Source organism: Asparagus officinalis, chromosome 10, assembly GCF_001876935.1.
Source record: "Asparagus officinalis chromosome 10, Aspof.V1, whole genome shotgun sequence".
Taxonomy (NCBI): domain Eukaryota; kingdom Viridiplantae; phylum Streptophyta; class Magnoliopsida; order Asparagales; family Asparagaceae; genus Asparagus; species Asparagus officinalis.
In genome coordinates, this window is record NC_033803.1 from 6,330,358 (window position 1) to 6,356,585 (window position 26,228).

General features: G+C 44.1%; 1 protein-coding gene across 1 annotated transcript; it reads right to left on the bottom strand.

Moving 5' to 3' along the window:
* Positions 2,551–16,679, bottom strand: LOC109826396 (U5 small nuclear ribonucleoprotein 40 kDa protein-like). The gene is made up of 9 exons (XM_020393428.1): positions 16,430–16,679; positions 11,969–12,035; positions 11,711–11,899; positions 11,581–11,677; positions 11,337–11,493; positions 10,730–10,774; positions 8,993–9,158; positions 4,782–5,143; positions 2,551–3,141 (listed from the first exon to the last, which is right to left on the bottom strand). The coding sequence occupies exons 1-9, from the start codon at positions 16,576–16,578 to the stop codon at positions 2,823–2,825; spliced, it is 1,551 nt and encodes a 516-aa protein (XP_020249017.1). The 5' UTR covers positions 16,579–16,679; the 3' UTR covers positions 2,551–2,822.

Sequence of the window (26,228 nt, forward strand, 5' to 3'; positions counted from 1 at the left end):
TTCAACGAACGCGCTACAGCAGGAAACGGGCCGGGTTAGGACAAGGAAAACGGTTAAGGCCCAAAACAGGAAGGGTTACTTGCATATATACCCCCTTGCATCATGGGTATTCGCAACAATGCCCTCTAGATCTCAGTATTTTTTGCAGAACTACTCCTCAAATTATTAATTTTGAAAAAAAAAATTATCCTCAAAGCAATTAATCATAAACTTTGATAAATTAACTTGTAATCGCAATATAAAGTTTACTAACAAAATAATCAAGATTTTAGAACCAAATTGAATATTTGTTAATTGTAGGGGTATATTTTCCACTCTATTGATGCTTTGAGGAGTAGTTTTGCAAATAGTCATGATGTAAGGGGTATACAAGCAAAAACCCAACAATTTTTTAGCCTATCTTATGGTCAGCAGCATCCAATGAAGTTTTTTTTAAGCTTTTTAGATGAAGAGAAGGAAAATATGAGGATGATATTTTTTTTAAGGGGAATATCCTTTTTTTAGGGGGAAATATGAGATTGTTATATGATTGAGTACTATTTTTTTAATGCACCTTACTTGGTAGGTGACGTTTTGTTATTAAGGTACTATTGGACGTCTGTTGGGGAAATTTTCATGTTTAAATAGCTGTTTTAGTTTTTCATAATTTTATTTTGTTAAATGAATATGATTGTTTACTGTATCATGAAAGGTGTATTGGTTGTTTGTGTTTGTTTTTAGGGAAAATTGCTTCTAGCCCCCAATTTCCTTATAACTATTACACCCCCTCTCAAGACTTTCTCAACGTTCCCAAAACCTCCAAAAGCAAACTCATAATTCTCTGACTCCCAAAACACAAAACCCAAGAGTTTAAAACATGTGAAGATCATAATACTCTCTCTCTCTCTCTCTCTCTGACTCTCTCTCTCTCTCTCTCTCTCTCTCTCTCTCTCTCTCTCTCTCTCTCTCTCTTTCATAATGTTACTGTGATGATTTGAAATGGGTTTGCGAGAAAAAATGCTAGTTCCTTCACAACCAACGTGTAACATTCACAACCAACGCTTATCTTTAACATCCAACTCATAACATTAACAACCAACCCATAACCTTCACAACCAACGTGTATCATTCACAATCAACCCATAACATTCACAACCAACACTTATCCTTCACAACCAACCCGTAATTTTAACAACCATCATGTAATCTTCCCAACCAATGTGTATCATTCACAACCAACCCGTAACCTTCTCAACTAATATATAACATTCACAACGAACGCGTAACACCTTTTAAACCAACGTGTATCCTTCACAACCAACCCGTAACCTTCAAAACCAATACATAACCTTCTTTCACCACCAACTCATAAGCTTAACAATAAACTTATTACAGTGAAATAATAATAATATATAAATTTACATACTCTGTTTTAATATCAAGTCATCGATTTTAAAAAAAAATTACAACAATATGTAAACTTATGGGGGTTGGCAACACAACTTCTCATCACCACCGTCTTCATGATCGGAGTTTTCTTCGCCTCATGAACGAACGCCGGGAAAGTTTCACCGCCGACGTCGACGCCGTTGAAAAAATTTGGAGGGAACTAGAATTTTTTTCCCCCTCAAAACCCATTTCAAATCATCACAGTAACATCATGAGAAAATAAGAGAGAGAGAATGTGTATTATGGTCTTCACATGTTTTAAACTCTTGGGTTTTGTGTTTTGAGGCTCAGGGAATTATGAGTTTTCTTTTGGGGGTTTTGGGAGCGTTGAAAAAGTATTGGGAGGGGGTGGAATAGTTGTAAGGAAATTGGGGACTAGAAGCAATTTCCCCTTGTTTTTAAGATAAGATCATTCCTTTATTTATTATTTTGTTGGGGTCAAGCAAATGCATTAATATAATAGTAATTGACTAGAGGACAAAAATCATTTTATTTGTGTCCCGGCCGTTATAATCTCCCTAAAAATAAACATTGATTTGTGTTATTTTTACGGTTTTTCTATAGAGTGCCCATGCTATAGAGTGCTCATGAGCACTCTATAAGGGAGTAGAGAGAGAGAGAAATGAATAGCTCATGAGCCCCCCTGATTTGCATTAATTTTTGTGCATAATTTATTTTTCTGTACCTCTCTCCTCCCTTATAGAGTGTCCATGAACACTCTATAGAAAAACAGTTATTTTAAGTTGATCCAAAATAAGAGTCCATGAGAAAACTCCACTGAAATAGTCTCAAGATGATCCCTAGACTATAGCCTGAGAATCACAATACCCTCTACACCTAAAAAACAAAAAAACAAAAAACAAAAAAAAAGTGGCCTCAAGATTTTCGCATCCAAATTAACCTTAACAATTGAAATGGAGGGAATTAAGTGTCATTTTTGAAAATCAGGGAATTTCTGTGAATCATGCAAAATATGAAGAGATTCTCTGTGACTCACTCCACAACGTAAATACATGGCATACCCAACAAATATATTTTATTGTTCTCAAAGTGGAAAAACAATACATTTATTCTTCTCTTTTTCTAGTTTTATTAATTTATTGCAGAATCAAATACAGGAAATTCACAAAACTTTTCCTGTAAATTTCCAATAGAATTACACGTTCGTACATACATATCCCTCTAATACTAACTGATACAGCAGGAAACAAAAATATTCAAGACGTAAATTTTCTGCTACTGAGCAAATGTTCTGCAATAGAATTAGGCTATTAGCAGACAGTTGCTCTTAGACCTCAAAATGGGGGTTTTTTTTTAATATATTCCCCACATCTGCCGAGATAAACATCAACATACAAAGAGCAAACAGATCTCTACCAGGACGCATAATTCTTTTACGCGATTCTGTGTAAACCGATATTAAGATCAGAAGATATAGAAGTAAGCAATGGAATCGACCGATGCCACACAGCTTTAAAAACTCGTTTCTGATGAGCTTGCACTGACTGCGAGGGATTAGAAGCTTTGTATCTGATGTCAAAGATATGGATCCTGGGATCAGCTGATCCTGACGACAAATAGAGGCCATCAGGTGACCAAGCTTGATTGATTAGGGCAGATTGGGACTCACTGCTCTCTTGCTTCCAGCCGAAAGCATGAATCTCAGTTTGCCTTAGCCTGATATCAAATAATTGAAGTTGCTTCCCTGGTTGCCTGCACAATTGTATGCAAATGTACTTAGTATAGAACCAGAAATGACAAGGAAATTTCCAAGGAGATGATAAGGCATGCGGTGGCGGATCCGGGATTCTTTCCCAGCGGTCTCCCCTACAACTTATTAGTTCACTAAAATAAAAGCATAAACAATTTCACAAATTTGTCCTCATTGATGTCCTACACTAATTCCAGTGGTGCTACTAGTTAATACGAATAAAAGTAAATAAACAGGGTTAATTGCAGGTAGACCCCCTGTACTGTCATCCAATTGTAAATAGGCCCCTAATGATTTTTTTTAATTAAGGTCTATTTGCAAAACACAATTTTCTCTCTCTCAGGGTAAAATAGTAATAAAAAAATCACTCATGAGGGTCTAACTGCAACAATGGTACTACAGGGGGTCTATGCGCAATTTGGCCTGCAATTAACCATAAAGATCCACGAATATCTATAAAGTAGGCAATCCCAGAGTGTCCTGTGACATCTCTGGGAACTATGTACATGCGACGCTGAAGGTAGGTTTTCTGTTAAAACAGTCCCCTATTTCTGTTTAAAATCTATCCACGTGAATATGATAGAAGATATTAAGAGACACCACAAAAATTTGCGATTCAAACGTGTTCAGGTCTCAGCCTTACTAATCTTCTCGTAAGTGCCGCAGGAAAAAGGAGGAATCATGGAGAAAATGTTGGAAATCTAGTTAAAATATCAAATTCAGTCACTAAAATTCAAAATCTTGTAATGCTAAAGGTTAAAAAGATTTTGGGATAAAAATGAACAGGTTGTAGTAGAGGCAAGAAAGTAATCTATTGACTACCCAACATCAGGAGTTTAGAAATTGAAATCTAAAGGTATCAAGATAGTAAATGCAAATTGTAGCATTCGTAGCTTTAGTTGAGATTGTTCTTAGTTGGCTATGATTATCAGTGGGTTACTGCCTTCAAACTTTGAAAATTACAAGAGTAACGAAAATCTTGGAAGCTGTACTTTTTCACATGAATACAATATGGTAGCCCACAAACTGACTAATGATGCCGAAGAGAAAAGAAGCTCATGACCATACTTTCACAACTTCTAAAGATTCTACTCAAGTTTTGCTGTCTGATATTACTTCTTCTTCTACCTAGCTTTGACTTCTATAGTTTCTATTTACCTTTTTAAGGCTACATGCCCCTACAACTATCTTTCTACTACTACCTTTACATTCACTTACAAAAAATTGGCGCACATAACCCCTTGAAGTTTAAGTGTCTCGCTTACCCTCCTGAACTTTGAAATTTTATACAACTTATCCCCTAACATTGTTAATGGTGAAACGACTAAAATGCCCTTTTTGAAATATAAAGCCCAAAATAAAGAAAGAATAAAGGGGTAATTTAAAGTGAGGCCCATTTTTGTCTTTTTCTGCCAAATGCTTGGCACTTGAACATCAAAGTTCAGGTCAAGCGAGACAGTGCAGGAGGGTTAAGTGTAATAAACGACACTCAGGGGAGTTATGTGCAAACCCCCTCCCCCACAATTTCGGGGTAAGTGAAATTTACCCAATAAAAATTCAGGAGAGAGTGCACGAGTTCCCAACAGCATGATGACCTTGTAACAGGCATTGGGGGATTAGTACAGAAAAAGCTGTCACTTACCCTGATTGCACCATGAACAAATTGAAATCCGATGGGTTTGGCAGCACGCTCATGCATTTGTATTCAATCTGATACTTGAATTCAGCTCGTCCGGACAACAAATCATATCCAACAATCCTTTTATCTGCACCAACAGATAATATAACTTTCCGTTGCTGCAACCCCGCAACTCCCATTACTGCAGAAGAATGTTGGTTCCTGTGAATAGTCTTCGGTTTCCATAAATCATCCTTCTCATTCCAAAGTATCACAGCATGATCACTCCCACCCGTTGCAAAACAAAGATCGGACCATGGCATGAAACTTATGCTGTTTATAATACCCTTGAGGTGAGGCTTTTCTTGTAAGAAAGTAACTTTTTTCTGTTCACATGAAACCACAGGAAAAAGGGAATAGGTCAAGAAGATATTTGAATAAAAGATAAAATTTCATTTAAGTAGTAAGCACAGTTATGTCTGTTAATTAAAATTGTGCCCAAACATTAGGGACTGATTGGTAGGTACAAGTACTTTCATATAATTAAATTGTCCCACCACTAGCAAATAAGTAGTCAAACGTTTTTACTAAGAAGTGTCAAGATTAATAGGTAACTTTTTAAGCATCTGAGTGTTAAAGAATCAAGAAAGAGAAATTAAACTTTAATATTCTCATCTGATTATCACATGATGGAGTCGTTTGTTGAATAAGAAAATTTGGTATGACATGTTAGTTTAGAGGTTCAAAATGTGCAAGTATCGTAAATTTGACATCTACTTCTCCAACAATTCTCATTTGTGCATACAGATATTTTCAAATGTATTAGATTTTTAGTATTAAAAGGTATATTATTTTATTATTTCACCAAGTTCTTTAATAAATACATCCTATAGCTCCATACAGATGGACTTTTATCTAATTCTCACAAAGAAAGAAGAATGCCATCATTACATATGTTAACCAGAATACCTGAATAGAGGTATTTTGCTGCACAAATTGTCATTTGTCAATTATGAGTGGCATCATTACACTTATTCTAATACTTAATACCTTTTCCAAACAGCATGTAGAAGAACAAAGACTCTCCCATAAACCAACACCTAGCGAAATGATGAGGTTGAATTTGATAGAGGAAGAAGAAGAGGAACAGAGGAAGAAGATAAAGAGAAGAACTAGAAAGAGGAACAGAGGAAGAAGATAAAGAGAAGAACTAGAGGATAAGCAAACAATAATTCTCATTCATACCATCATCTCCATTACAACAGAAGAACTAGAGGATAAGCAAACAATAATTCTCATTCATACCATCATCTCCATTACAACAACTATATATTACTACACTAATATTATCTCTACTTACTAACATCACTCTTCTCTCTAGAGCTACCCACAAAACATAACTATCTACTAAGTAAAACACAAGTTATACAACTACCCACTTATCCACGTTGTGAATGGTGGTGGCACGTATCATGTATCATTCGCCCCCCCCCCTTAAGGATCCTTGTCCGCAAGGATTCGATCATGAATAGTTGTGGATGTTTACAGTGATGACCCGGAATGAACTTCTCATCACAATAGTAACATAAACCATTCTCTCGACGGTCTCACGCCTCTTGGTTGGTGACGGAATGTTGTCGGAGTAGTATTTGAACTTGCATTCACACTCTGAGCGAGCAGGTGGAGGACCTAATACACCAGCTGTTGGGTTGGGGGTGGTCGCCTTTGGTGCCACAGAAGCTGGTTGGGAACGAAATAGTTGGCTCGGTTGCTTGTGTAACCAATTTCGTTCCTCGATTAGTCGAGCGACTCCTATTGCATCTGCCAAGATATTGGGCTGCTTAATTTTTACATCGAGACGAATGTCATCACGAAGTCCTGCGATAAAATAACCAATGAGAAAATTTTCAGGTAGGTCGTCAACGCGATGAGAAAGCTTTTCAAAAACTTCCTGATAAGCTGCAACGGTTGAGTCTTGTTTAAGCCGAGTTAGGGCTTCCGACGGGTCTTCGTAGTCTATTGGACCAAAACGAAGAAGGACGGCTTTGGTGAATTCATCCCATGTAAGTGGTCCGTGAAATTTCGTCAACCATTGGTGCCATTGTAGGGCGATGTCATTAAGATGGAAGGACGCTAGCGGAACTCGTTGGTCAGAGGCAATATTTTTGAAATCAAAATATTGTTCTGCTTTGTAGATCCAGCCAGTTGGGTCCTCGCCCTTGAACCTTGGAAAGGACAATTTGAGGTGTTGATGACGATGGTCATTATTGGTGGTAGAACGAGCAGCATGTGGCGAATGTGAGGATTCTCCTGGAGCAAATGAGTTAGTTTCAAGATTATTAGTATGTGGGCTCCGGACGGTTTGTAGAGCTTGAAGTTCTCTTAACACCATTTGGAGTGTAGCATTAATTTGATCAAAGCTGGACTCATGTCGTGTTAAGATTTCATTGACCTCATTGCGGAATTCGGCATTCGTTTTGCCACGAGTGTCCATGGTCGAAACTTGGCTCTGATACCAATGATGAGGTTGAATTTGATAGAGGAAGAAGAAGATGAACAGAGGAAGAAGATAAAGAGAAGAACTAGAGGATAAGCAAACAATAATTCTCATTCATATCATCATCTCCATTACAACAACTATATATAACTACACTAATATTATCTCTACCCACTAACACCACCCTTCTCTCTACAGCTACCCACAAAACATAACTATCCACAAAGTAAAACACAAGTTATACAACTACCCACTTATTCACGTTGTGAATGATGGTGGCACGTATCACGAAACTTTCCTCTAGTATTTCACTGGAGGAGCCACGCTAATGGTCACCCTACACACTAGATTCTTGACCAAAGAACGTGTTTAGTTAGACTCTGTCATAGTCCTTATAACAACTTGGATCAGGATACAACACCAAATCAGTTCAGGATTCTTAGGGTGCCTGTCATGTCATGACCCCAATAGAGAATAGCACATAGATTCTGTGTTAGGAAGCTGATAGGAAAGTGCCAGCATGTCGCGGTTACAATGAAGATGGAAGAAAAATAGTAGTTCAAGTGTGCTGGGATGGAGCCATTCTAGGATGGTTGATTTCTGGGGAAGTCCTTGTTTGGGCAATCATAAACCCATAAATGTGAATGTAAGCCTGGTTAGTGGTAAAAAAACATGTACACATTGGCTTCTTTTTGGTTGATCAGTTTTGTTGTATGTTACGCTTAATGTATCAAATATGAAGGCGAGCTTCTGTTGGGTGCACAATAAGTGGTTTCGCAATTCATTATGTGCAACATGTCGAAATGACACGATCATAAGGTGTGACATGACAGAAGCCCATGCTTTGGTTGATTTAAAGACGGGGATAAGGTACAGAATGACAGAAAGTACCTTACGTTAGTAAGGATGATAGGTACTAGTGGAAACTGTATGATTGGAGATGCACTCACAAGGTCCATATGTCATGTAATGAGGGTCAAGTATCGGACAGCAAGGACCAGGTTATGCACCAAGAGAATGGCGCTTTTTGCAGTAGCAACTAGGTTGCATGACAAGGCAACACAATATGATATCACGTCGAACACGACTACATGATAATATTGAGGAAATAAAGCAATAAACTTTCACATGATAAGAAATAAAGAAATTATTTTAAACAATACATAGAAAAATATATTTCTCCTCCAAGTAATATATGAATATAGGCATCAAAATATTTTGACCATTATATAAGAAAACAAGAAAGTTAATGAACTGGTTCATCACACAATATTCTTTTAATCTTTGTTGCACATAATACTATGCCTAAAATATCACTTATATACGTTCTATCAAGTCTAGGAAAATTTTTGAGGGTCTATTTCTTCGTTCCATCTGTATAAACAACATGATGAATCAGGTAGGTTTTCCCACTAATAATTGTGTTTGAATTTATTGGAAGCACCTTATTTAAATTATATGTGTCTCCTGAATTATAGAGCGTTTTTGAAGGTTGGACTACAGCCAGCTAAGAAGTTAGATAGAGGGGAAAAGAAAGAATGTTCTAGGATTTTCTATGTGAAAGTGCTAATAACTTAGATTATAACATAGATTTTTATCATTAAGCTCACCTCTGTAAAATTCTACCCATGAGCACCTGCATCTCAATAAAAAGGAAAGTTTCGGCATATAGGAAATTAAATCCAGAAGGCATGCAGACGAATATGTAGGAAAAGTAATGCTCAGGAACTTTTCTTACGTCTCCTGAAAGATTCAGATCCAAAACCGATATCTGAGAATCACCACCATCAGCGCTGTACACAGCAAATAGGCTGTCTCCATCAGGGTGCCAAGTAATATCTTCAGGCCATCTCCTTTGCTTTGGGGATAAACAGTCAGTTGTGCTTAGTAATGATGCACTATGCCTGCATTTAAACAGAGGTATTAGTTAATGCCAAAAACATGCTCAATCATACCCAGACTGATAATATACAAAACGCAGACAAAGTCAAGCTCCACATTTAATCAAAAGTCAACAAGCTTCATGAGGTGCAACCACCAAAAGATTGTTCAACAACCGAGCAAAATAATTGCGCACGTCTGTTAACTGTGAAGGAAATTCTTCTTCCAGTTAAGTGCAGAAAACATGCAGAAGTTCAAAAAAACTTCATCAAGAAAATATTGCTAGTATGGTATTATATACAAGTAAAGGGATACATACAAGTGAGGCAGGAATGTACAAGTAGGAACACTCATAGCCTGACAGGTCATATCTGAAAGAGTAATGAAACTTCTGTATTTTCCTAACAGCATCCAACAATAACACAAGAGATAATGCAAAGACTCCTACAACAACCAAGTTATACTTTTCTCCTCATCTAAAAAAATAAAAATAAGGCAGTGTCCCTTGAGCTAGTTAGAGCTTAAGGGCCATGTCTACTTTTTCCTGCAGAATGCCCTCTTTTTTCTATACTGCCCTAGGACCCGAACTTGCCAGAAAGATTTGTAGCACTGAATTCATGATAGCAGTCTGTCATAACAATGTTGCCAGCTTCTCAACGCAGAGTTGTCACCATACTCGACTCCGCTTCATGGGAAAAGGCTCACATATTGATGTCTGTGGTGGTGGTCATAATCTAAGTTTTAAGGACAAAATTAAATTGGTTGAATGGGAGAGAGCTTCAATAAGTTCCAAGAGGCAGCACCCGTAGAAGGAAATTTCCTTAAAGTATTGCTGAAGAGACATGGGAAGGCAACCAGAAAAGTAGTGGTTATATGGACCACAACTATCATTTTGATTAGGCATTTTATACCAAGTCATGATTAAAACAACTTGCCATTTTCCTGATAGTATGAATCGATGATCAGAACACATGTTTGATAAAACCTACAGCTGGGTCCTACAAGAAAGTAACTTTTGCTGCCAACTATCCCCAAATTCCAGCTCTTCCATGTCCACACTGGTATATGATGAATTACTCCCATAATTTTCTTTCTCAAGCTGGTCCCCTCACCCTTATTTTGAACTGCTATTATGAGATTGTCACCTATTGACAAATTGAACCAGATCTCGTTATTGTCCTGTTACTTGTTGTTTTAAGTTTTTTTTAACAATCCAAGAACTTTGGCATGAATCTCTTAGGTTAGATCATTGATCATACCCTACACTGGATATAAAGCTAAAATCAAAATAATCTCATGAAGAAAAATAAATGTGTTATCTATATAGTCTAGTAAGCATGGCATATTTATTTTTGCCTAATATTAGGCATAAGCTTCTTCCGTTATTTTTCATTGTATCCAATATCCAAATGTTCATCCTGGCTACACCACATTACCAGCAAATAAAGAAAAGGTCAATTACCTGTAGAAATCTCACCTCCTCCAACATAACTTGCACAAGGTACAAGAAACTATGAAAATTTGATATTACCAACAAATTATCAGAAAGCATATTACCAACAAATGGTTGAATAGAACAATATTATCAACATACCCTTTGGACTGCAATTGCCATAGGCTTACAACTCCATCCAAAGCACTGCAAAATCATATATGACCACAAACGGTTAGATAGAATGATAGTGTGCTACTTACATGTAAAATAGTGTTAGTTATATTCTTTCTGGAGGAAAATCTAACTATTGGCTAAATGTCGTATATACAGACTAATGAATCCAATACGAATGTAGGAGAACTGCAGCTAAGGCAAATATATATATATATAGAACCAATTCAACCAAAATGAGTTACAATCTGATTTCTGCATCCACGAGATCACCATCCATCACAAGTGGAAAGGTTTTCGCATAATTTCAGTGGCTACTGCAGTTACGATGCATCAAAACAAAACTGGATTTCCAAATTTTTCTTACTATCTAACCTGCTAATTAAAATAGTTTTGAAGATTTAATTTTCATTTATAATTAATCAAAATTAAGCAGCCTCGATAGATAACCAGTCAATGCACATTTGCATTTACCAAGCATATACATCCGAGAATTATCCTAGAATATTCCTCGTATGGTAGACTTTACCACGCATATACATCCAAGATTAACTCTTTTATACAGAAGGGTTAATCTTTAAGCAATCTAAAGTACCTTGTAATAAACATTTGATCATTAACCGGGCTAAGTGCAAGACTCCTCAGCTTCCTCTTATGCTGGCTCGAAATATGAGTACTGCCCTGGAACCTAATGGTGCAAGGCGACGAGCTACTGCAAATGCTCGGGATCAAATCCTCATGCTCTCTCTTCTCTGCATCACCAAAACACACAAACAATACATAAATAATAAAAAATCTATTTTCCCCAGAATTCAAGCAAACCACAACACTCAAATTACCAAGAACCCTTTTTGGCTTCTTCTTCGCCTTCGGCTGCGGCGGCGATGGTCTACTCTCAGGCTCTCTCTTCACGGAGGCCGGCGGCGGCGGCGGCGGGGCCCTCGCCGCTCGTAGGAGCTGGATTCCTCACGTTGACCGCAGGATGGTGAGTTGCGGCCGAGACGCCGCCGGCGGAGGCGGACGAGATGCTGCCGGCGAAGGAACGCCGCCTCCAGTTTCACTGGGGCGCGGCGGCGGCCTTGGCTGCGGATCGCCGCGATCGGAGGCGGGCGAGCCTGAGACTCGCGACTCCTTCAGCCTCCTCTCCGAAACTTCCAGCTGCAAATTTCTCGTCAAACCGCGATCCAAATCGAATCGAATCGAATCGGGATCGATCGCAGTCAGTACCTGAGACTTGTAGTGGGAGATGCGGTTCCTGTTGTGCTCGACCTCGTGGGCGCGGTGAGCGATGAGGCGACGAGGCCTCCTCTCCTGCCTCGTCGTCGTCGTCGTCTTGACGAGGGTGCTGGGTTTTCCGTCGGGGGTTGTTTCTGGTTCGGTCGTCGTCGTCGTCTTCGAGCTTGGGTTTTTGGAAGAGGGGGGTGGTGATGGTGAGATTCCATCATTAAGAGGAGACAAGGATTCACGCTGTGTGTATGTATAGTTTAGTTAATTACTGTGTCTGGTTTTGTTTGGGTAAAAAAAAATTTTTTTGATCTGCAAGCAATTTTTTTTATTTATAGTATATTGCTTTGGGTGATCGTGGTTTTTGTTGGGAGCAGAGGACAGCAAGGGAGGGAGGGGGGAGGGGGATCGTACGGTGGTTTGGTAATTATGCCACGTGGGAATTATGACAAGGATCAGATGGAAAATATTCAATGGAAAATGCTCTAAGAATACTTAAAAGAGTTGTATTGCTCTTCTACTATTAGGCTGTTTGGATAGGTTTTTTTGGGTGGTAAAAAGAGAAAAGCTGTCAAAAATGTCAGCTTTTTGGCAGCTTTCCTCCAAAATCACCTTTTTTAGGGGTAATTTTGGGGGAAAACTGTCAAAAAGCTGACCATTTTTGGCAGCTTTCCCACTTTTACCACAAAAAAAGGAACCAAACAGCCCCTTAGTGTTACACCCTGTAGGCATCGAAAATTGCCTATAGCGTCTCCAACAAACGGTTCAGTGTTTAAAGAACGACGACGAACGTCACTATCCGATCCACCAGGAGCCCAATTTTGACGTCGATGAACGATTGAAGTGAATCGAGCGAGCCACGTGCGCGGATAGGATTCGAACAACGAAGACCCGGACCAATCGGGAACCGGGCGGTGTTCGCAAGAAAACGCCCTTCGTTGCCTCGACCACTCTACAGATAATCCAACCACCAGAGCGATCGAACTCTTCGCCAAGCAACCACGCACCCGGAATCACTCAAATCCGAGTTCGGCGAAGAATCTCGGGCAAAAACAGTCAAAATAACCTACAGAGTCTCAGAACTTCCAAAAACACCCAAGGGGTGTCTCAGAAATTCCGAGACACCCCAGGGGTGTCTCGGAAATTCCGAGACCACCGGGGTGTCTCAGAAATCCGAGACACCCTAGGGTGTCTCGGATTTTCCGAGACACACCAAGGGTGTCTCGGAAAATCCGAGACAGCCTAGGGGTGTCATCGGATTTTTTGAGACACCCTAGGTGTCTAGCACCACTAGGGGCTCCCCCTAGCCTATAAATGCCCCTTACCCTATTTGGAAGAAGCTAGATTTTGAGAACCTTGGCGAAGGCCCTGCTGCAGCAAAGTGGTCGAGCTTCAACCAAGGAGGAAAGGTCCGCATCAGTCTTTATCACCCATTCGCCCGTCAGATCCTTAGTATATAGCCCTTGGCGTTAATCTAAGAAGAGCTCATATCTCGCTTTAGCCAGATACGACGCTTATGCAGCTTCTAGATCTCACGCGGATCGACGAAGCTCTGTCCGATTTTCTTGATCAGAAGTTGCTAGATCTCACAGCGCGTATCAACGAAACTCTGTCCGATTTATCCGGATCAGATCTGATTGCCGGTGGTCCACGATAATTGACGTCCCCGTCACAGGCCAAAGACCCACGCAAGCGAGACCGCCACAAAACGGGATTCGTGTTTATTTTCGATAAAGTTGTAATCTTTGTTTTGTTGCACGAGGAGGTCTTATAAAAAGACCGACTTTTTATCGATTCTTGTTGTAACGCTTGAAGTGTAACAGATTCAACAGCAATGAAAACAGCAACTTTCCCCGAAAACAAGCTGGCGACCCACAGTGGGAGCCAACGGCATCGCTACCGACGCCGTCCTGACGCAACCGGCACTCAAGATCCGGGTGAATGAAGGATCGAATACGAGTTCGATCAGCAGAAGTTCGAAGAGTACCTCTCTTCCTCCTCCTCCAGATCCGCCTCTCCAAGTAGGCGCAAGAAGGCGTCCTCCTCCAGAGTCGTTCGCGGACCCTCGGCTCAAGACCCAAGATCCCTTAGCCATCGCTGCACTCGCACCACGTGGCGTCTCCGCGTCGCCCAACGTTGGTCGAGATCGCAGATCTGGGCATCTCCTCCCCCAAGAAAGATGGCTACTGAAGGCGCTCCCAGCTGTATCAAAGAGGACGCTCCAAAGGCGGCGTCAGCGCCTTGCTCGTCAAATGGCCAAGGCTTTGGAGCCTATGGACGGGGTCCGCTAACAACGAAGATCTCAAATCGAGACAGCGCCTGGAGCAACAACGGTATGTACCAACTCTCCTCCCTGGCAGAAACAAACAAGTGGGTTCGTGTCACGAGGACTCGTTCCACCCTCGAAGAGAGAATAAAAGAAGCACCGCGCGCCCTGCTCGCGCATGCTCGAGCTCTCCTACAGAAAGCAGAGAGATGCAGAAGAAGAGGTGCGTCAAGACTCCGCCAAAAACTCAAGCAAAGTATGGATGCTAAAGGCGAAACCACGCCTAAGCCTAGAATGGAAGATGTTGCTGCCCAACCTTCACCAAAGCTAAATCCGTTCCCCTTACGCCGGCACCTCCGGTAGGGTCAGGTATGAACACGGTCCCTTCAACATCCAGGTTCCTGTGAAAGGTCGCCTCGGTCCCTTACCAGGGAATCGACGGTAAAGTACCTATCAAGGAGCGATTGGGTCCGTGAAAGGTCCCCTAATTGATAAACCTGACTGGGGTCGTTCTAACTCCCCCAGGAAAATAACAAAGGGAAAACCCCTATTACCGACCGCATCGGGTTGCGTGTCGAAGTTCAAGAGCCCGTTAAGTTTTTACGTTCAACGAAAAGCGTAGACTGGAACGAGCGACCTTGAGAGAGACATAAAGCGTCATATATCGTCTGATGATGATAATATTGTATCTGGAAATCGTAACCAACACTCTGTAGGTTGGCTCCAGTTATCAAAACTGATGAGTTGTACTATAGAGCCTGGGTGCGAATAAGCCTTGAAGCGAAATGCACGGAGACACGGGAGCCTCATGTCCGTGTGCCAACATCATCAAGGCGGTGCCTGTCAGAATGCTGTTGTTCAAAGCCCCGAGGAGAGTTTCAGTGTTCGAGAGAATTTCCACCGCACGCACGCTGAATCCAAGCTAGGCGTTACCGACGAAGAAGAAAGATGGTCAAAAGACGAAAAATTCCCCAGGTCACTCAACATGGCGCAGTCAAAGGAGCATCGACAGGGGCAATCCCGATCAATCCGTTGGTACCTTGGTATTTTCTCATCTGCAGGCCGGAACTTTCACACAGACGGGGACCTATGGTAGGGTTCAGACGAGATTACCGTCAGAAGACGAAGGATCAGATGCCGGCTCTGCAATTGCATCGGACAACACGGTATCCAGCGAGGGGCAACCCCGCGAGGTACTCATGATCAGCGACGAACAAATGAACAAGATGCTTGAAGACGCCCTAGCTCGGCAGAAAGAAGCTTTTCAAGTTCGAGATGGAGATGACCATGCCCAGCATATGAGAGGATGCATGATCAGCAGATCGCGGCTCTGACCACTCACCAAGGAGAGCCCACTCGACACAATCATCAGAATCAGGATGAGAATGAACGGGAAGGGAAATAATGTCAACACAATTATCCCCCCTGTCAACAACGGACAATGGAGGTGGTCATGTAGATGATAATGCAAAAGAAGCACGTTACCCTCTCCCCAAAGCCACTCCGAAGATGAAACGAGTGAAGACAAGAAGATGAAGGACTTGGAGAGCAAAATCAATGCGTTGATGAAATGCTCAAGAGGCTAAAAAGATCCGGTATACCATGTCCGTATCCAAGGGAGTGGGAATCGATCCGTATCCGGCAAAGTTTAATTTAATCAAACTTTTACGCCGTTTGACGGAAAGGTTCCCCTACCCAACACTTAATATACTTTAAAGTCCCATTTAGGAATAATCTCCGGCAACGAACCCTTGATGGTACGGTCATTCGTTGGCACTCTTCGCGGAGCAGCCTTCGATTGGTATCGTCGCCTCAAGCCGGGGAGCATCAGCTGTTGGGACGACATGGAGGATATGTTCTCCTGACGAACTTCTTCGATGACGACACTGAGGTCTCAATCAGCACTCTGTTGAGGAGAAACAGAAGAATGGTGAGACAGTCGAAAACTTTATGAAAAGGTTTCGAATAAAGCAATGAATTGCAGGGACCCGGTCAGCGAGATTTCATCCTCGAGACCTGCCCACAACAATCTCTCCTTGGACATCTTGAAGCTATGGAATGGCTCGCCACCAAAGACCCTGGAAGGACCTGAAGGTGCGAGGAGAACGAGCCTGAACGATTCCTCAAAAGGAAGAAGGCGGAAAGGGGTCAAAAAAAAGCTAACAATGTCCCACAACCAACTTTAACGAGCGATGAGGGCGACGAGGCCCTCCTCCTGCTCGTCGTCGTCGTCGTCTTGACGAGGGTGCTGGGGTTTTCCGTCGGGGTTGTTTCTGGTTCGGTCGTCGTCGTCGTCTTCGAGCTTGGGTTTTTGGAGAGGGGGGTGGTGATGGTGAGATTCCATCATTAAGAGGAGACAAGGATTCACGCTGTGTGTATGTATAGTTAGTTAATTACTGTGTCTGGTTTTTGTTTGGGTAAAAAAAAAATTTTTTTGATCTGCAAGCAATTTTTTTTATTTATTAGTATATTGCTTTGGGTGATCGTGGTTTTTGTTGGGTAGCAAGGGACAAGCAAGGGAGGGAGGGGGGAGGGGGGGGGGGGGATCGTACGGTGGTTTGGTAATTATGCACGTGGGAATTATGACAAGGATCAGATGGAAAATATTCAATGGAAAATGCTCTAAGAATACTTAAAAGAGTTGTATTGCTCTTCTACTATTAGGGGCTGTTTGGATAGGTTTTTTTGGGTGGTAAAAGAGGAAAAAGCTGTCAAAAATGTCAGCTTTTTGGCCGGCTTTCCTCCAAAATCACCTTTTTAAGGGTAATTTTGGGGGAAAACTGTCAAAAAGCTGACATTTTTGGCAGCTTTCCCCACTTTTACCACAAAAAAAGCGAACCAAACAGCCCCTTAGTGTTACACCCTGTAGGCATCGAAAATTGCCTATAGCGTCTCCACAAACGGTTCAGTGTTAAAAGAACGACGACGAACGTCACTATCCGATCCACAGCAGGAGCCAATTGACGTCGATGAACGATTGAAGTGAATCGACGAGCCACGTGAGCGGATAGGATTCGAAACAACGAAGACCCGGACCAATCGGAACGGCCGCGTGTTCGCAAAAGGACAACGCCTTCGTGCCTCGACCACTCTACAGATAATCCAACCACCAGAGCGGCAATCGAACTCTTCGCCAAGCATCCACCGCACCCGGAATCACTCAAATCCGAGTTCGGACGAAGAATCTACGGGCAAAACAGTCAAATAACACCTACAGAGTCTCAGAACTTCCAAACAACCCCAAGGGGTGTCTCAGAAATTCCGAGACACCCCAGGGGTGTCTCGGAAATTCCGAGACACCCCAGGGTGTCTCAGAAATTCCGAGACACCCTAGTGGTGTCTCGGATTTTCCGAGACACCCCAAGGGTGTCTCGGAAAATCCGAGACACCCTAGGGGTGTCTCGGATTTTTTGAGACACCCTAGGTGTCTAGCCACCCTAGGGGCTCCCCCTAGCCTATAAATAGCCCCCCTTACCTCATTTGGAAAGAGCTAGAATTTTGGAGAACCTTGGCAGAAGCCCTGCTGCAGCAAAGAGTGGTGCGAGCGCTTCAACCAAGGAGGAAAGGTCCGCATCAGTCTTATCACCCATTCGCCCGTCAGATCCTTAGTATTAGCCCTTGGCGTTAATACTAAGAAGAGCTCATATCTCGCTTTAGCCGAGATAGACGACGCTTATAGCTTCTAGATCTCACGCGGATCGACGAAGCTCTGTCCGATTTTCTGGATCAGAAGTTGCTAGATCTCACGCGGATCAACGAAACTCTGTCCGATTTATCCGGATCAGATCTGATTGCCCGGTGGTCCACGGATATTGACGTCCCCGTCACAGGCCAAAGACCCACGCAAGCGAGACCGCACCAAAACGGGATCTCGTGTTTATTTTCGATAAAGTTGTAATCTTTGTTTTGTTGCAGCGAGAGGTCTTATAAAAAGACCGACTTTTTATCGATTCTTGTTGTAACGCTTGAAGTTGTAACAGATTCAACAGCAATGAAAACAGCAACTTTCCCCGAAAACAAGCTGGCGACACACAGTGGGAGCCAACGGCATCGCTACCGACGCCGTCGTGACGCAACCGGCACTCAAGATCCGGGTGAATGAAGAGATCGAATACGAGTTCGATCAGCAGAAGTTCGAAGAGTACCTCTCTTCCTCCTCCTCCAGATCCGCCTCTCCAAGTAGGCGCAAGAAGGCGTCCTCCTCCAGAGTCGTTCGCGGACCCTCGGCTCAAAGACCCAAGATCCCTTAGCCATCGCTGCACTCGCACCACGTGGCGTCTCCGCGTCGCCCAACGTGGTCGAGATCGCAGATCTGGGCATCTCCTCCCCAAGAAGATGGCTACTGAAGGCGCTCCCAGCTGTATCAAAGAGGACGCTCCAAAGGCGGCGTCAGCGCCTTGCTCGTCAAATGGCCAAGGCTTTGGAGCCTATGGACGGGGTCCGCTACAACGAAGATCTCAAATCGAGACAGCGCCTGGAGCAACAACGGTATGTAACCACTCCTCCTCCCTGGCAGAAACAAACAAGTGGGTTCGTGTCACGAGGACTCGTTCCACCCTCGAAGAGAGAATCAAGAAGCACGCGCGCCCTGCTCGCGCATGCTCGAGCTCTCCTACAGAAAGCAGAGGAGATGCAAGAAGAAGAGGTGGTCAAGACTCCGCCAAAAATCAAGCAAGTATGGATGCTAAAGGCGAAACCACGCCTAAGCCTAGAATGGAAGATGTTGCTGCCCAACCTTCACAAAGCTAAATCCCGTTCCCCTTACCCCGGCACCTCCGGTAGGGTCAGGTATGAACACGGTCCCTTCAACATCCAGGGTTCCTGTGAAAGGTCGCCTCGGTCCCTTACCAGGGAATCGAGGTAAAGTACCTATCAAGGAGCGATTGGGTCCGTTGAAAGGTCCCCTAATGATAAACCTGACTGGCGGGTCGTTCTAACTCCCCCAGAAAAATAACAAAGGGAAAACCCCTATTACCGACCGCATCGGGTTGCGTGTCGAAGTTCAAGAGCCCGTTAAGTTTTTACGTTCACAAAAGCGTAGACTGGAACGAGCGACTCTTGAGAAGCTAATAAAGCGTCATATTCGTCTGATGATGATAATATTGTATCTGGAAATCGTACCAACACTCTGTAGGTTGCTCCAGTTATCAAACTGATGAGTTGTACTATAGAGCTGGGGGTGCGAATAAGCCTTGAAGCGAAATGCACGGAACGGAGCCTCACTGTCCGTGTGCCAACATCATCAAGGCGGTGCTGTCAGAATGCTGTTGTTCCAAAGCCCCGAGGAGAGTTTCAGGTTCGAGAGAATTTCCACCGCAACCGCCTGAATCACAAGGCCTAGGCGTTACGACGAAGAAGAAAGAATGGTCAAAAGACGGAAAATTCCGAAGGTCCATCAACATGGCCAGCAAAGGAGCATCGACAGGGGACAATCCCGATCAATCCCCGTTGGTACCTTTGGTATTTAACTCATCTGCAGGCCGAACTATCAACACGACGGGACGCTATGGTAGGGTTCAGACGAGATTACCGTCAGAAGACGAAGGATCAGATGCCGGCTCTGCAATTGCATCGGACAACACGGTATCCAGCGAGGGGCAAACCCGCGGAGGTACTCATGATCAGCGACGAACAAATGAACAAGATGCTTGAAGACGCCCTAGCTGCGCAGAAAGAAGCTTTCAAGTTCGAGATGGAGATGACCATGCAGCATATGAGAAGGATGCATGATCAGCAGATCGCGCTTCTGACCACTCACCAAGGAGAGCCCACTCGACACAATCATCAGAATCAGGATGAGAATGAACGGGAAGGGAATAATGTCAACACAATTATCCCCCCTGTCAACAAACGGACAATGGAGGTGGTCATGTAGATGATAATGCCAAAAAGAAGACCACGTTACCTCTCCCCAAAAGCCACTCGAAGATAGAAAACGAGTGAAGACAAGAAGATGAAGGACTTGGAGAGCAAAATCATGCGTTGATGAATGCTCAAGAGGTAAAAAGATCCGGTATACCATGTCCGTATCCAATGGGAGTGGGAATCGATTCCGTATCCGGCAAAGTTTAATTTAATCAAACTTTTACGCCGTTTGACGGAAAGGGTTCCCCTACCCACACTTAATATACTTTAAGTCCCATTTAGGAATAATCTCCCGGCAACGAACCCTTAGCCTTCTAATCCACGCCGGACGCACGAACGTGGGAATTATGACAAGGATCAGATGGAAAATATTCAATGGAAAATGCTCTAAGAATACTTAAAAGAGTTGTATTGCTCTTCTACTATTAGGGGCTGTTTGGATAGGTTTTTTTGGGTGGTAAAAGAGGAAAAAGCTGTCAAAAATGTCAGCTTTTTGGCAGCTTTCCTCCAAAATCACCTTTTTAAGGGGTAATTTTGGGGGAAAACTGTCAAAAAGCTGACATTTTTGGCAGCTTTCCCCACTTTTACCACAAAAAAAAGGAACCAAACAGCCCCTTAGTGTTACACCCTGTAGGCATCGAAAATTGCCTATAGGTCTCCACAAACGGTTCAGTGTTAAAGAACGACGACGAACGTCACTATCCGATCCACAGGAGCCCAATTGACGTCGATGAACGGTTGAAGTGAATCGACGAACTACGTGAGCTGATAGGATTTCGGAACAACGAAGACCCGGGCCAATCAGGAATCCGGTGATGTTCACGAAAAGGACAATGCCCCTCATGCCTCGATCACTCTACAGATAATCCAACCACCAGAGCGGATCGAACTCTTCGTCAAGCATCCAACGCACTTGGAATCACTCAAATCTGAGTTCGGACGAAGAATTTACGGCGAAGACAATCGAATACACCTCAACGCGTCTCAGGAGTTCCAAAAACACCCCCAGGGGTGTCTCAGAAATTCCGAGACACCCCAAGGGTGTCTCGGAAATTCCGAGACACCCTAGGGGTGTCTCGGAAAATCCGAGACACCCCAAGGTGTCTCGGAATTTCCGAGACACCCTAGGGTGTCTCGGAAAATCCGAGACAGCCCTAGGGGTGTAAATCGGATTTTTTGAGGACACCCATAGGGTGTCAGCCACCACTAGGGGCTTCCCCCATAAGCCTATAAATAGCCCGCCCCTTACTAGCATTTTGGAATAGAGGCTAGAATTTTGGAAGAACCTTGGCGGAAGCCTGCTGGCAAAGTGTGTCGAAGCGTTCACCAAGGAGGAAAGGTCCGCATCAGTCTTTATCACCCATTCGCCCGTCAGATCCTTAGTATATAGCCCATTGGCGTTATACTAGAAGAGCTCATATGCTCGCTTGCCCGGTCGACGCTTATCAGCTTGCTAGATCTCACGGCGCATCGACGAAGCTCTGTCCGATTTTTCTGAATCAGAAGTGCTAGATTCAACGCGATTCAACGAAACTCTGTCCGATATTATCCGGAATCAGATCTGGATTGCCCCGGTGGTTCCACAGGGATAATTGAGCGTCCCCGTCAGCAGCCAAAGACCCTCACGCAAGCGAACCGCAACAAAAACGGGATTCGTGTTTATTTTTCGATAAAGTTGTTAATCTTTGTTTTGGTTGCAGCGAGAGGTCTTATAAAAAGACGCGACTTTTTATCGATTCTTGTTGTAACGCCTTGAAGTTGTAACAGATTCAACAGCAATGAAAACAGCAACTTTCCCGCGAAAACCAAGCTGGCAGACACCACAGTGGGAGCCAACGCAATCAGCGCTAACCGAACGCCGTCCGTGAAGCGCAACCGCACTCCAAGATCGGTGTGAATTGAAGAGGGATCGAAATAACCGAGTTCGATCAGCAGAAGTTCGAAGAGTACCTCTCTCTTCCCCTCCTCCAGAATCCGCCTCTCCAATAGGCAGCAAGAAAGGCGTCGCTCCTCCAGAGTCGATCGCGGAACCCTCGGCTCAAAGTCCCGAGATCCCTTAGCCATCGCTGCACTCGTACCACGTGGCGTCTCCGCGTCGCCCAACGTGGTCGAGATCGCAGATCTGGGCATCTCCTCCGCCAAGAAGATGGCTAATGAAGGCGCTCCAGCAGTATCAAAGAGAACCCGCCAAAGACGGCGTCAACAACTTGCTCGTCAAATGGCCAAGGCTTTGGAGCCTATGGACGGGGTCCGCTACAACGAAGATCTCAAATCGAGACAGCGCCTGGAGCAACAACGGTATGTAACCAACTCCTCCTCCCTGGCAGAAACGAACAAGTGGGTTCGTGTCACGAGGACTCGTTCCACCCTCGAAGAGAGAATCAAGAAGCGCCGCGCCCTGCTCGCGCATGCTCGAGCTCTCCTACAGAAAGCAGAGGAGATGCAGAAAGAAGAGGTGGTCAAGACTCCGCCAAAACTCAAGCAAGTATGGATGCTAAAGGCGAAACCAACGCCTAAGCCTAGAATGGAAGATGTTGCTGCCCAACCTTCACCAAAGCTAAATCCCGTTCCCCTTACCCCGGCACCTCCGGTAGGGTCAGGTATGAACACGGTCCCTTCAACATCCAGGGTTCCTGTGAAAGGTCGCCTCGGTCCCTTACCAGGGAATCGAGGTAAAGTACCTATCAAGGAGCGATTGGGTCCGTTGAAAGGTCCCCTAATGATAAACCCGACTGGGGGTCGTTCTAACTCCCCCCAGGAAAATAACAAAGGGAAAACCCCTATTACCGACCGCATCGGGTTGCGTGTCGAAGTTCAAGAGCCCGTTAAGTTTTTACGTTCACAAAAGCGTAGACTGGAACGAGCGACTCTTGAGAACGCTAATAAAGCGTCATATTCGTCTGATGATGATAATATTGTATCTGGAAAATCGTACCAACACTCTATAGGTTGCTCCAGTTATCAAACTGATGAGTTGTACTATAGAGCTGGGGGTGCGAATAAGCCTTGGAAGAGAAATGCACGAGATCCGGAGCCTCACTGTCCGTGTGCTAACATCATCAAGGCGGTGCTGTCAGAATGCTGTTGTTCCAAAGCCCCGAGGAGAGTTTCAGTGTTCGAGAGAATTTCCACCGCAACGCCTGAATCCAAGCCTAGGCGTTACCGACGAAGAAGAAAGATGGTCAAAGACGGAAAATTCCCGAAGGTCACCATCAACATGGCCAGCAAAGGAGCATCGACAGGGGACAATCCCGAGTCAATCCCGTTGGTACCTTGGTATTTAACTCATCTGCAGTCCGGAACTATCACACGAGGGACCTATGGTAGGGTTCGGACGAGATTACCGTCGGAAGACGAAGCATCAGATGCCGGCTCCGCGATTGCTTCGGACAACACAGTATCTAGCGAAGGACAACCCCGCGAGGTACTCATGATCAGTGCCGAGCAAATGAACAAGATGCTTGAAGACGCCCTAGCTCGGCAGAAAGAAACTTTCAAATTCGAGATGGAGATGGCCATGCAACAGATGAGGGAGATGCATGATCAGCAAATCGCAGCTCTGAAAACTCATCAAGAAGAACCCACTCGACACAATCATCAGAATCGAGAAGAGAATGAACGGGAAGGGAATAATGTCATTATTCCCCCTGTCAACAACGACAACGGAAGTGGTCCGGTAGATGATAATGCCAAAGAAGACCACATTACCTCTCCCCAAAACCACTCGAAGATAGAAACGAGTGAAGACAAAAAGATGAAAGACTTGGAGAGCAAAATCAATGCATTGATGAATGCTCAAGAGGTAAAAAGGTCAGGTATACCGTGTCCATATCCGAGGGAGTGGGAATCAATTCCATATCCGGCAAAGTTCAATCTCATTAACTTTACGCCGTTTGATGGAAAGGGTTCCCCTACCCAACATTTAATCTATTTCAAGTCTCACCTAGGAACAATCTCCGGCAACGAACCCTTGATGGTACGGTCATTCGTTGGCACTCTTCGCGGAGCGGCCTTCGATTGGTATCGTCGCCTCAAGCCGGGAAGCATTGGCAGTTGGGACGACATGGAAGACATGTTCTTGACGAACTTCTTTGATGATGACACTGAGGTCTCGATCAGCACTCTGTTTGAGGAGAAACAGAAAAATGGTGAGACAGTCGAAAACTTTGTGAAAAGGTTTCGAAATAAAGCGATGAATTGCAGGGACCCGGTCAGCGAAGATTTCATCCTCGAGACCTGTCACAACAATCTCACCTTGGATATCCTTGAATCTATGGGAACGGCGCCATCAAAGACCTGGAAGGACCTGAAGGTGCGAGGGGAAAGAGCCGAACGATTCATCAAAAGGAAGAAGGCGGAAAGGGGCCAAATAGCAAATAACGCTCCGCAACCGAACTTCACCCCTAGGGGTAAAGGAAAAGCGCATGCGAACGCCGTGAACGCAAATCAAACGTTCGAGGTGCAAGCGCAACCGCAGCAGCAGCAGCAGCAAAAAGCACTGTTTGCGGAAAAAGTTGCTGTATTCATTGCTGCATTCATTACAACTTTGATCGTTACAATGAAACAAAAAGATAGCCTTTTTATAAGACCAGTACACAATGAAAACAAAAGAAATGCAACTCCTTTCAAACAAACGCAAGAGCTGTTTGTCATCTCTTGCTTGCGTGGGTCTTTTGCCTGTGACGGGGATGTTGATATCCGTGGACCACCGGGGCACTCAGATCTGGTCCGAGAGGGGGCGAATGCAGTGACGATTAGCTTCGGCTCTTTTCCCGTGAACCAGTTCCAGCTTGAGCCAGTAATAAAGGCAGCAGTGAAGACGGTGAACGATGATCCTCACAAGCAGCGCCAGAAGGAACTCGTGCCACACACAGCCCCTAATGGCGAGATTCTTTGGGTTCATCCAGATCTGATCGGAGACGAGCAATGGACTGGAACCTCTTCCAAGAAAAAGTCAAAAGGAAAAGGTAAGTCTTGTTATGGAGCTTCTGCTATTCCAGGAAAAATGATGACAGAATTCCAGCCTTCCCACTTTCTGAAGATGAGCAGGAAACCTTCGCCACCCGGAGCGGGAATGAGTATCACTACAAGTACCCAGATGCTTCCGAGCAATTAGGTACCAAAACCCCTCCTACCAAGACACTGACAGAACTGAGAATAGCAGCAATTCCCCCGACGCCTGTAGCTATGGAGAAAGTCCAGCAGAAGGAGAAAGGGAAAGAAAGGAGAAGGGAAAAGAGCCTTTACGCCAAGAAGCCCAAAACCCGAGGCAGTCTCGATTCAATCATCCGATTGGAAGAGACAAACCGGGGAATGCGAGCTCTCCACCTCATTTCGACATTATGGCGCAGTTGGCCAACATCCCGGCTAGAATAACCCTATACGAGCTATTGCGCCTGTCCAAGGATACAAGGAAAGCATTACAGGAGGCTTTGAGCGATTCTGAAGCTTTTCTCACTCAAATCAAGCCGTCGCCTGAAGGACCAGAGCCGTCAGCTCAGCACTGCAACCTAGCGGCGCATCATTTTCCATGCATCTCATTCACCAAGGAAGACATGCAGACGAAGAACTCAAAGCATGATCGGCCCTTATATTTTACCGGGCACATTGGCTCCAGCATGGTCAACCGGATCCAAGTTGATCCGGGTTCCGCTGTCAGCATTATGCCATTCCGATTGATGCATCATCTCAATCCCGACGAGTAAATTAGCCTCCACTGGCACTACGATTTATGGATTCAACACCAGCGGGTCTAGACCCTTGGGGAAGATCCGAATCAAGTGCCAGATCGGAGATTTAAAATCAGAAGTTACTTGCTATGTAATTGATGCAGAAACGTCCTATAATTTGCTGTTGGGTCGACCTTGGATCCACGGTAACCTTATAGTTCCGTCAACTCTGCATCAATGCCTCAAATACATAGACTCAAATAATGAAGTCAAGACGGTGGTCGCGGATAAGCAACCGTTTAAGGGATTGGAGAACTATTTCACCGATTCCCTTCTATACGGCGCTGAATCCGATACTGAATCACCGACCCAAGGAACGGACAGCGGAGATGAAGCTGATACCGAAACTGGGCTTGATTACGATGGTGGTTTTGTACTTAATGACATTGTACCCATTGTAATC